At 42.9% G+C, this 12847-nt stretch overlaps 1 protein-coding gene across 2 annotated transcripts in view; it reads right to left on the minus strand.

The window, feature by feature from the left end:
* ITGA6 (integrin subunit alpha 6) overlaps positions 1-12847 on the minus strand; it is a 66342-nt gene that overhangs the window by 35771 nt on the left and 17724 nt on the right. For both annotated transcript variants that reach the window (XM_081204899.1, XM_081204900.1), the window contains exons 2-5: positions 7113-7240; positions 5509-5588; positions 2806-3061; positions 7-138 (exon numbers count right to left, since the gene is read on the minus strand). In XM_081204899.1, coding sequence (XP_081061025.1) covers positions 7-138; positions 2806-3061; positions 5509-5588; positions 7113-7240 — 596 coding nt within the window. The remainder of the gene's footprint in view (positions 1-6; positions 139-2805; positions 3062-5508; positions 5589-7112; positions 7241-12847) is intronic.

The following is a 12847-nucleotide window of genomic DNA, read 5'->3' on the forward strand; positions in this document are numbered from 1 at the left end:
TCCTACCTAAGTAACTGTTAGATGGAACAGGAACTAGGCTCTCATCGAGCTGGTTCTCCCCGCCAACTTCGTAAGGCCCATCGTCATAGATACCCATTTCAAAATATGACTGATTCCTTTGCTCTGCATGCACCACTCCTAGGGGAAAAAAAATATGAAATGGCAAAGAACAAAAAAGTGGGATGAATGACAAAGGAAGGGGGAGGGGGAGGGAAATAAAATAAACTTTAATGAAAACAGAAGACAAAGCAACTATGGTATAATCGTTGTGGGAAAGGGAGGGAGGAACATTGACGCAACACTGTGTAATGGACCCCATTCTAGACTTGGGTTGAAGTTGCAGGATGCAGCAAATATGTGATGCTGCTATTATTATTATTATTATTATTATTATTAATTAAATTTGTATACTGCCCTATACCTGCAGGTCTCAGGGTGGTTCACAACATAAAATCACAATATACAAAGACAAAATACATAACAAAAATAAAAGCATTCCAATAATCCTCCCCCAACACTTGTTTAAAGGGCGTCAGATATCAATCGGGCAAAGTTCTGTTTACAGAGGAAAGTTTTTGCCTTAAAGGTGGATAACGAAGGCGCCGGCCGAATCTCACTAGAGAGAGCGTTCCACGAGTGGGGAGCCACTGCAGAAAAGGCCTGTTCTTGTGTTGCCACCTTCCGGATCTTTCAGGGAGGAGGCACACAAAGAAGGGCCTCAAAAGAGGATCTCAGGGGCCAGGTGGGTTCAGAGAGAGAGAGAGGTGGTCTTTGAGGTATCGCGGTCCTAAGCTGCGATAACCAAGGAAAATTGGTCAAGTAAGAAGAGAAAGAGAAGACATAACTTTTCTCTTGTATTGTTCTCTCAACTCCACCACCTTCAATTCTAATGGGATGGAACTGAGAGCACCAACTCTAGGTAAGGTATTTCTTTGAACCATGTGGTGGCTGTCAGGGGAACAAGGGAACTTGGGGTGCTCTTTTGACACACCCACCCTCAAAATGGCCTCTTCCGAGCCCCAGTGTACAAACAGCACAGAACTGGCAACGGCACAATAATGGCCAAGGAGTTTTCCTCTGGTGCGCCAAATCATCCTCCAAGAGGGAGGTCCTTGGCACCTTATGTTCCCTCAGTCATCCTCCAGTTTTACTTCCACAACCCTGAGGGTTGATACAAAAAAACTAAGTGATTTGTGCTGATAATGAAAAGCTAAGTTACTCAGGAAGTCACATTCTGAGTCCAAAGTCCACAGACAAGTCATTTAAAACCAGGAATTGTCTTAGCTAAAACAGAAGGCAAGTGATGTGGAACACTGGGTCAAGGGGAGATTTTTTTAAAAAAGAATGTGGCCTTTCCCAAAGTGGTGCCCTCCAGCTGTTTGGGTCTATAAGTCCCATCGGCCCCCTACCAGCGTGACCAACAGACATGCACTGCAACAACATGTGGACAAATTGGGACGGGCTGCAGTAACAGGGAGGATCCTGTTTATCTGCATCTGCAAATGACAGGTGGCATTTCGCAAAGACTCTTCAGCGTGGATGTTTGTTATAAACTCTTTTTTTCATGCGCTAATACCATAACATTTAAAAATGTCCATTATGTTAAATCCCTGCTGCTGCTGTTGCTTAGGTAAAGAGCCGTCCCCTAATTATGAAAACACACTTCTGCACTATTTAGAAAGGAAGCACTTCGGTTTTGACAGGTATACAATACGCTCTCAACTAAACAAACCTGTGTGTTTTTCCTCTGGGCTGTAAAAGAGCACTCTTCAAACCAAGCGCCGTGGCAATAAGTACCTGCAATTCAACTAAAGCAATGGCTCTTTATTTGACGCACCGCACCAGGGTGGTCCAGTTTCCAGAATTTGGAAGGGTAATCTCAAGTACACCTTACACCAAGGGTCAAGGGTTTTGCATGGTTCACGTGCCGGGCACAGGGGCACGCTGCTATTTTTGCAAAGGAGAAAGGTCAGAGGAGAATAGAAGGCCACAACAACAACCTTGTTGTTTTAAAAAAGAAAGGTGGTATTTCACAGCTTTTTAGCCTAAGTAAGCACAAACCAATCCATCGGCTTTTATTTAATTTGGAGGCCACAAAATTCAACAGGATTTATTTATTTACTACTACTACTATTACTGTTGTTTTATTTTTCAAACACTTTCCCCCCAACTGAGTGCGTTTTTACTTGGCTACAAAAAAATTAACAGTGATCTAGGCTGTGGCAACTAACCCTTTTTTGTTCCGGAGGCCACATTTACCCTTGGTCAACCCTTTGAGGGCCACATGCCTGTAGTGAGTATGGCCGTCCTATAAAAGGTAAAGGTAAAGGACCCCTGGACGGTTAAGTTCAGTCAAAGGCAACTATGGGGTTGCGACACTCATCTTGCTTTTCAGGTCGAGGGAGCCGACGTTTGGATTCTAAAAAAAGTTCACAAACTTCCAGATATCACTTCTGGGTTTGCTGTGTTTGGGAGCTGATTTTTTCGGGAGCCAAGCCATTTGAGTACCAAGGTACCACTGTACACCTAACGTTTTGATTTTGGGGGAAAGAGCATCAATGTAGGTGGGGGGGTATACAGATCAAGAATCTACAAATAGCAAAGTTGTCGATACTGAAACAGCAGACAGACAGACAACAGAAATAATAGAATCGTAGCACTGGAAGAAATCACGAGGATCATCTATTCCATCCCCATTTTGCCCAACGTGGGGCTCAAATCCACAACCCTGAGATTCAGAGTTTCATCCTCTACTGACTAAGCTACCCCGCAGAAGTGATATTTGAAGAAAAATCCAAGCCATACCTTTCCAGTTATAAGCACCCGGCGCCCCGAACACAACATAATGAAAATCTCTGGTAAAAGTGGCAGCTACGCCTTGCTGGCAGGAGCCAAACTTCTCGTGGCCTCGCAACCGGCCATCGCAAAAGCTCCAATCCTCGCCACCCATTTCCTCGCTGCTGGAGAGGTCCTGATTCAGCACGTAGCACTTTCCAATGATATCTCGAGTTTCCTGGATCGTGTTGACGTACTGCCTTTTCTCATAGCGATGGGCACAAGTCTGCAAGGCATTAAGAACACCGTAGGCAATAAGCAAAGCTGAGCTGCCTTATCCGCAAGAGAAACGAAAAGGGGCCACTGGCATTTCAACAGGGCAACTATATGGAGTTTGGCAGGGCTGAGGAATTAAGAGGGTACAATCCTAGACTGGCTGACATCAAGTTCACTGATATGGAATGCTTCTGCGTTGAATAGCCAACATGCTGCCATACCAAAAGACAGATGACTTTTAAATCATCTGGAAGTATGCGTTTTTATTTTGTCTCACAATATTTGTTCATTAGGACAGTTACGGGAAGGTATCAGTGAAGCATTCACCAGTTTGATGGCATTATTATTATTATTATTATTATTATTATTATTATTATTATTATTATACCACCCTATACCTGGGGGTCTCAGGGCGGTTCACAGGATAAAATAAAGATATAAAACCACAAAATACATAATAAAAATAAAAACAACTCAAACAGCCCCCCTCAAAAAACAGCACATTTTAAAAGGGCAAGGGATGTAAATCAAATCAACCCAAGGCCTGGTTAAAAAGGAACGTTATTGCCTGGTGCCTAAAGGTGTATGTATAATGAAGGCGCCAGGCGAACTTCCCTGGGGGGAGCATTCCACAGATGGGGAGCCACTGCAGAGAAGGCCCCGTTCTCATGTTGCCACCCTCCGGACCTCTGGAGGAGGGGGCATACGAAGGAGGGGCTCAGAAGATGATCTCAGGGTCCGGGTAGGTTCATATGGAAAGAGGCGGTCCTTGAGGAATTGCGGTCCTGAGCTGTTTAAGGCTTTATAGGTCAAAACCAGCACTTTGAGTTGGGCCCAGAAACTAACTGGTAGCCGGTGCAGTTGGACCAGGATCGGTGTAATATGCTCAAACCTGGCTGCTGAATTCTGAACTAGCAAAAGAACCTTTTTAAAGGTTCTGTGCATGCGTTCTCTTTTCCTTAGAATATGAATGTTGCAATGGTACCTGAAGACCACTGTGACTAATAATCAAGAGAAGTATACATAGGATGCAAGTGAAACCTGTAATAAAACGTTGCGGAGAGCTGTTGTTCCGATTTCCAACCACTCCATTTCCACCCCACAACATTCAGTTGCCATTCCATGACCACTCAGTACGCTTACTCCCCATTGGACTGTTTTGTGGGTTCCTCCCCGCTAGGACCCCTACACTAAATATTTTTGTGCTTCTGTAGCTTCCAGGTTTCCTTCAAGCCTGCTCTGGCTACATAATGGTGGCTGATAGTAATATAATAGTAGCCATTCTTGACCTCGTAACCAATGGCATTCACGGTCCAAAAACTGGAAATAGAGGAAATTATTTCTCAGGTCGATTCCTAGTATTTTTCAATTAAAAATAAATAAACATGTTCTTTCAAAGTTGGTTGCATTACCGACAACTATATGAAACACATAAAGAAGACAGCAAGAAAGGATTTAGTTATACTAGGTCTAGGTTTCAAACGGAAGTGATTGAAGGGAAAGTGAAACTACTGAAGGCCGCATACAGCGTACTATTAGAATGGGAGACGAAAGATGAAGAGGTACAATCAGTTATGATTAAATGGGCAGAAGATGTAGGGCACAACATGATGATGGAAGATTGGGTTAGATTATGGAAAACTGACTTAAAATTTACAGACTGTTCCCTATTGAAGGAGAATTACATGAAGATGATATACAGATGGTACACAACACCAATGCAGTTAGGGAAAATGTACAAAACTAGTTCAAATATATGTTGGAAGTGTAAGGAAAAAGAGGGGACATTTTATCATATGTGGTGGGATTGTAAGGTGATTAAAAAATTCTGGGAAATGATTTACAACGAATTGAAGAAAATGTTCCATTTAACCTTTGTTAAAAACATTTTTGTTGGGGATTGTAGGGAAAGACCTGCCAAAAAAGTTGAAAAACATCTTCATGTATGTGACAACGGCCGCGAGAGTTTTGGTAGCACAAGGATGGAAGACTGAAGAAACCCCAACTAAAGAATCATGGCAAGAAAAATTGACGGACTATGCAGAACTGGCAAAACTGACATATAAGCTACGGGACAAGGATAACTGTGACTTTAAGGATGAATGGGGACCCTTTACAAAGTATCTGAAGACGCAACAAAGCGAACTGGACTCCTTGGAAGGTTTTGAATAAACATTCACAAACCTTTTATTGATAATAATCAGCTAAATAGTTTGAGGATCTATACAACTTTGTAACATGCGGAAAACAGCATTCCTAGAGAAACCAAAGACTGGAACTGAGGGAAGCCAGGGGGGGTTGTGTGGGAGGGGGGAGGGAGGAAAAATGGGGGGGGGGACAAGGATAATATGTTTTTGGATAATATGTCTTGTTATAATTTTGAATAATTAAAAAAAAATGTAGTGAGAAATACCATTAACAAAATGTTTGCTGAATAGTGATTCATGGAGAACTTACCACGACTTTCCCCCCAGGCCCTTGACTCTGGACAGTAACACCCATCCATTGGTCTTCCTTGCTTTCTTTACTCAGATCAGCTGAAAAATTATCACAAGGTGATTTTGCTTTTTTTAAAAAACACCCAACTTCTAAAATAACATTTCTCTAGTGACTTACAAACATATTATTTCAACTACGACTCCGCTGACAGGTAAGGGTACAATTCTATACACAATTTACCTGGAGGAAAGTCTCGTTGGACTCAGTGGGGTTTACTTCCGAGTAAGCATGCATACGATTGAACCATATATTCATTCAGTACCTGAAACTGTCTTTAGATGGCAGTGTTTGCCTACAATATTCACACAGGACGGTTCAAATGAGCATCACTACGGACATTTCGGTCTGGGAATATTAATATTATATTCAATTTTGAGAGGATTAAGTGATTTGCAGAGCTATATAATGAAGCTGTGACTCCTCTAGTGCCTTAATTGAGCTTTTCTTTTCCAAGAAAGACCCAACCAGGTGAAAGCTAGGAGTGTCCACCACTTTCTGGGTGAGACAAAGGTTAAGAGCTACCTTTTGAGAGAGAGAGTTTTTCTTTTTCTTTCCCTTTGTATGTTTTTCTTTAGTATAATAATAATAATAATAATAATAATAATAATAATAATAATAATAATAATTTATTTATACCCCACCCATCTGGCTGGGTTTCCCCAGCCACTCTGGGTGACTCCCAACAGAAATAATAATAATAATAATAATAATAATAATAATAATAATAATAATAATAATAATAATAATAATTTCCCCAGCTACTCTGGGCAGCTCCCAACAGAATATTAAAAATACAATAAAACCTCAGACATTAAAAACTTTCCTAAACAGGGCTGCCTTCAGATGTCTTCTAAAAGTCAAATAGTTGTTTATTTCCTTGACATCTGATGGGAGGGCCTCTGCCTGGTTCCCTGTAACCTCGCATCTCGCAGGGAGAAAACCGCCAGAAGGCCCTTGGAGCTGGGCCTCAGTGTGTGGGCTGAACGATGGGGGTGGAGACGCTCCTTATATTGGGCCGAGGCCATTTAGGACTTTAAAGGTCAGCACCAACATTTGTTGTGTTATTTATCTTCTTGTATTATGAAAAAGCTTTAATAGAAACTTGCTTTATTAAAAAGGACATAAGCACCAGAAAGTACTTTGGCGTAACCTTCCTAGAAATGAATGAGAGTCGCCCAACAGCATACCAGGCTGATTTAGGTAAATATGGGTTCTGTGCCCATGTCTTAGTCAGAGGCACCATGGCACTGTTGTCAAATAATAGTCAATAACTTCCCAGAGCATAATTTAAAAAAACAAATAAGATTCCACCCCTCCCAAATGGTTTATTATTTTTTTTAAAAAAAATGAGCGTTTGAACCTTGCGTAAAACCAGTGGCATAGCGTGGGTTGTCAGCACCCGGGGCAAGGCAAGTAATTTGCGCCCCCTAATCCGTGGATTTGCACACCCTAACCCTAACCCCCAGATGTTGCGCCCGGTGCGGCCGGCACCCCCTGCACCCCCCACGCTACGCCACTGCGTAAAACAGAACAGAACGAAGCCTAGATATTGCTGAGCTCACCTTTCTCATCGAATTTTATCCGTGTGCATTTTGCATTTGGAGTTGCGATGTCACAGCTATACAACCCTCCAGTTCTATTGGCTAGCTGTGACGGGAAACCTCTTTCCCGAGGGGCACCAACCAGCAACCTGTTGAAAGACAAACAGAACTCCGTCTGAGGAATGGACAGTGGGGGAATTTCGCAAAAGGAAATGCCAAAACCGAGGTGGAGGAAAGCTGAACTTCCAAAAATTTGCAGAAGAAAATAAAATGCAATAGATAGATACAATCGCACCTTGGTTTTTGAACAGCTTAGTTCTCGAACGTTTTGGCTCCCGAATGCCGCAAACCTGGAAGTGACTGTTCCAGTTTGTGAACTATTTTTGGAAGCTGACCATCCGACGGGGCTTCTTCAGTTTCTGATTGGCTGCAGGAGCTTCCTTCAGCCAATCAGAAGCCGCGCTTTGGTTTCTGAACGTTTTGGAAGTCAAACGGACTTCCAGAATGGATTCCGTTCGACTTCCAAGGTACAACTTTATGCATACATTTTATATTTATTTGTTTTACAATTCCGCTTCTGTCTAGTTTGGATGGCACCGGCTGTTTCCCACAAATAACATATTGTCCTAAAACTGAACTTGGGTCTTATCTACAAGTTCAGCAGAACAAGGTGGTAAGAGTAATGGTATGATAGCAGTATGGATTATACCACTTCAGACAGCAGGTAACTACGCCCGTTGCTATTTAAATGCTCCTCCAACTCCCTCCAAATAAAAAGCCAGCGGAGCAGGCCTAGTGAGCCCTGGTGAGCTAATTTTCTATCTCCAATGGATTTTTTTATTTGGAATGAGGTTTTGAATAGAAAAAGGACTAAGATAAGTGTGGACTGGTGAGAGTCTTAAAGGGCAGAAAGAGATGCCTTGAAGGCTGCTTTTGACCCCCACCCAAAGCCAGACCCCATCACTCTACCCCAGGCATGTCCAAAGTCCGTTTTGGGGGCCTAATCCGGCCCGCCGGTTGGTTTGATCCGGCTCCTGTGGCAGTTTATTTCTTGGGGTAAAATCCTAAAAAAAGGTCAACAACGTGGATTGGCACGCCCTCACGGCCCTTCCCTTCATCAAATCTGGCCCTCTTTGAAAAAAGTTTGGACACCACTGCCCTACACAAATCTGGAGGGGCGTCCATAAGATGGCTGGATGATGCCTTGTACGCCTCCTTTCGGCAAAACGTGCCATCAAGCAGGTGCCAAACGTATTGCTCTGCTTTCCTTTGGATCACATCGGCGAGGCCGAGAGGGGAGGAAGAAGAAGAAGAGTTTGGATTTGATATCCCGCTTTATCACTACCCGAAAGAGTCTCAAAGCGGCTAACATTCTCCTTTCTCTTCCTCCCCCACAACAAACACTCTGTGAGGTGAGTGGGGCTGAGAGACTTCAGAGAAGTGTGACTGGCCCAAGGTCACCCAGCAGCTGCATGTGGAGGAGCAGAGATGCGAACCCAGTTCACCAGATTACGAGACTACCGCTCTTAACCACTACACCACACCAGGGAGGAGTCTTGTCATCTGGGAAGCCCAGGACTTCCATATACAGTGGTACCTCGGGTTAAGTCCTTAATTCGTTCCGGAGGTCCGTTCTAAACCTGAAACTGTTCTTAACCTGAAGCACCACTTTAGCTAATGGGGCCTCCTGCTGCTGCCGCGCCGCCGGAGCACAATTTCTGTTCTCATCCTGAAGCAAAGTTCTTAACCTGAAGCACTATTTCTGGGTTAGCGGAGTCTGTAACCTGAAGCGTATGTAACCTGAAGCATATGTAACCTGAAGTACCACTGTACGGAGCCCCAGGCTTGTGCCACAGAGAGGTCCCTTCAATGCTGCTAATGCAGCCATTGGACTTCAACCCCAGAGGCGCACTCCATTGTCTTTTGAGACAAGATGGATGTCAACAACGAGTCCAATCCTGAATATGGCAGCACCACACATTTACTTGCTAGAAACGGTCCCAGTTTTGAAGCAGGACTCGCCACTTCTGCTATGAAGGGTCAGTGGAGGGAGAAATATGTAGACAGTCAGGGTCAAATGTATATCCAAGGTGGCCTCCCAACTTTACCCTTGGTAATGTCATTACTGGGTGTTTGTCTCTGCATATTCTCTCTCTGGACAGGCCTGTTTCATTCAGCTGCCCTGACTTGCAGTCTCTGAAAGACCCGTCCTCCATGGAAATGTCTAATCTAATCCCTTTCTTTAAAAGTCATTAAAAGCCAGAGGTCATGCCCATATTTTATGGCCGTGAATTCAATAAATTAATCAACACTGTCTGAAGCGCTTCCTTTTGTTTGTCCTGTACCGCCTGTCAATCCATTTCACTAGACTTTTCACAACCTGTATTATTATGAATAACCATTGAATCACCTTCCTCTTCAGCTCCTTGGAAAGAAAGTAAAAACTTCTTCTCCAAAAAAGATTCCCTGGAACTGCTCTACCTTCAAGTTCCACTGAACTCAGTGGCATTTACTTGTAAGACAGAAAGCACAGGATCAGACCGAAAGAAGTCAAATGTAGAAGAAACCAAAGTTATTAAATATATATGTGTACAGTGGTACCTCGGGTTAAATACTTAATTCGTTCTGGAGGTCCGTTCTTAACCTGAAACTGTTCTTAACCTGAAGCACCACTTTAGGTAATGGGGCCTCCTGCAGCCGCTGCGCCACCGGAGCCCGATTTCTGTTCTCATCCTGAAGCAACGTTCTTAACCCGAGGTACTATTTCTGGGTTAGCGGAGGCTGTAACCTGAAGCGTATGTAACCTGAGGTACCACTGTTTAATCGTGCGCGCGCACGTGTGTGTGTGTGTAATACGTGCATACAAATATATTTTCCTTTTACTTTTTAAGAAAGGGAGGAAATGAAATATGCCTACAAGTTTCTTTTATAGCACATATATTTAAAGGGCAATAAAAGAGGAATCAAGGTGAAATTTATCACATGCCGCTGATAAGCACGCTAGTAGCTGTTGGCTGACAGGACTGGGTGTTCCCTAAGCAAATATGCATTTCCTTTTGAACTTCAACCCACCCACACACAGTGTGTGTGTCTAACTGACTTGGGTTTGTCTTGAGGAACATTCTCAGGACAATTCAAAAATTTTATCGAGCTCCACCTCGTCGCTGGCTTAACCTAAGTAGACTTAAAGTTCACTGGACCACCACCATTGGTCAACGGAAAACCTGTCTGGGTGGCAGGACGGAAAGAGAATTGAGAAAACCCACAGCTTTTATTTTTGCGAGCCTCAAAATCTCCATTGCTACACCACCTTATGAAACCCAAAGGCAACAGGTTCATTTTCGACAACAACTTTCAATGGCTATTTATTGGACTATTCATTGGAAAGACTGTGAGACACAAAACCCCGACCAGGTATACACAGATACGGAACTCATAAAAGGTTCGTTCCAATTCGCAACAGCAGTCCAGAGTTGGGATATGCTACCCACCTTGGAAGAATGGCAGATGAAGGTGATAGACTATATGGGATTGGCAGAAATGACTGGCAGAATCCGAGACCAGGGAAAGGAGACGGCGGAAGAAGATTGGAAGAAATTCAAGAACTATCTTAAGAAACATTGTAAAATCAATGAGTGTTAGAATGATGCGGTTTTAGAAATTAAATGGATTACAGCTGTAAAGATTAAGTTAAAAGAAAAGAAAGGCTAATAATTACATAAAAGTAAGGGTGAGGATTTGCTGAACTGAATATTTGAAACTGGAACGCAGAAAGGGAAGGTATGAGGAGGTCGGGGAAGTAAGTTTTAAGAAAATAAGGATTTGAAATTATGCTTGTTTTTTCTTGTATGTGTGTTTGTTTGAATTGTTGTGTTTGTTTATATAATTTGTGAAAATTTAATAAATATTTTATATATAAAAAAACAGAGTTGGGATATGCTGTCTTTAAGATAGTCTCTAAGAAGACCTAAATGTTAAGAGAAACACAAATATATAAGACTAAGGGCTGCCACTCCTGCTTGCCACCCTCACTTCTTCCACATTCCCTTTTCACCTGACCAATGTCCCCTTCGTTTACATTTTGACCATCCCCATTTCCTACATTGTGCAGAATGGACCTCCTAGTTAAAGCGGTATTGGTAGGAACACAGAACACAGTGATCAATAGGGCATATAAAGGGTGAGGTGCCTATCTTTCAGGTATTCTGGTTCCAAACTGTGTAGGGCTTTCTACACCCAAACCAAAGGCTGGTAGCAAAATTCCCACTGAAATCAATAGCGAGGCCTGAGCTGCAATTGTCTTTCAGAGTGAAAGATTCGGCGCCAAACCATTCATTTGATAGCTCTGTGTTTTCGGTATGGCTCTCCTCCCTCGCTGTGAGAAGACATCTTTTATTTTTACCTCATTTTTATTCTGCTTCCATCTCACTTTGGTTTTACTAGTTCTTTTCCCAGTTATAATGGGGCTGCCTGGTAAATCCTCTCTGGCTAGATTTTTAACAAGAAAGAAAAAGGAATAGTGGGAATTGCCACACTTTGTGGCTTTACAAAATGTTAGTTTCTATTAGGTTGCCAAAGAACTGAGAAAGTGAAGCGGACAATGTCCTGTTTTATTTTTGTTGCGATGGGGGACCCTGAAAGGATGGAGCTGAATCTAGAAAGCACTCTGTTCTGTTATTAGACATACGAGAAATGATAAAAAGAAGTTGATTATGTTAACATTTATGAAGCAGCCTTGTTGCAGCTCTCCCTAGTTATACAATCACGTAAGAGATTTTTTTTGAAATTTTAAAAATTATATAACTGCTTTTAAGTACATACATACATAGATATTTAGTGACACTCTTGATTTCTCTGGAGTCTATGATTATATGGGAAAAAATTAGTGCTGTTCAGTTGAGTGAATGGTCCCAAAACTATAACAAGCAATAGGTAAAGGTAAAGGGACCCCTGACCATTAGGTCCAGTCGTGACCGACTCTGGGGTTGCGGCGCTCATCTCGCTTTACTGGCTGAGGCAGCCAGCATACAGCTTCCAGGTCATGTGGCCAGCATGACTAAGCCGCTTCTGGCGAACCAGAGCAGCGCAGGGAAACGCCGTTTACCTTCCCGCTGGAGCGGTGCCTGTTTATCTACTTGCACTTTGACGTGCTTTCAAACTGCTAGGTTGGCAGGAGCAGGGACCAAGCAACGGGAGCTCACCCCTTTGTGGGGATTTGAACCACTGACCTTCTGATTGGCAAGTCCTAGGCTCAGTGGTTTAACCCACAGCGCCACCTGCGTCCCGTCATAACAAGCAATAGTCCACAAGAATTCTACCTCCACTTAGAATTGCTAGGACAGCTGGTTTTTCTACACCTATTTCAATGGAAACTTTGGTATCCACTCACATTTTTAAGTGACAGAGAGGATGCTGACTATATAAGCACATCGTTCCTCTACTGGGGACCTATAGCAGTTTGATCAACGCCATATTGAAATGAGACAGCAAAGCAACAATATATGATAGTAAAACAGCATTGCTGGCTATCAGTTTGTTTTCTGGCACAATTCAGTATGTTGGTTGTGATCCACAAAGCATTAAATGGTCTCCATATGAACCTGCCTGGTTGTTAAAAATTCCCACCAGGGTCCAACTTTTAGTACATTCTCCCTCTCCCTACCCCTTTCCAAGGCAAGGTGGCTGGCTAACGGAGACAGAGACTTCTTGGTGGTGGTTCTTCCCAAAGTCAATTTGCCCATCCATTACCATGATGG

Source organism: Podarcis bocagei (assembly GCF_964188305.1).
Source record: "Podarcis bocagei genome assembly, chromosome: 1".
Lineage (NCBI taxonomy): Eukaryota > Metazoa > Chordata > Lepidosauria > Squamata > Lacertidae > Podarcis > Podarcis bocagei.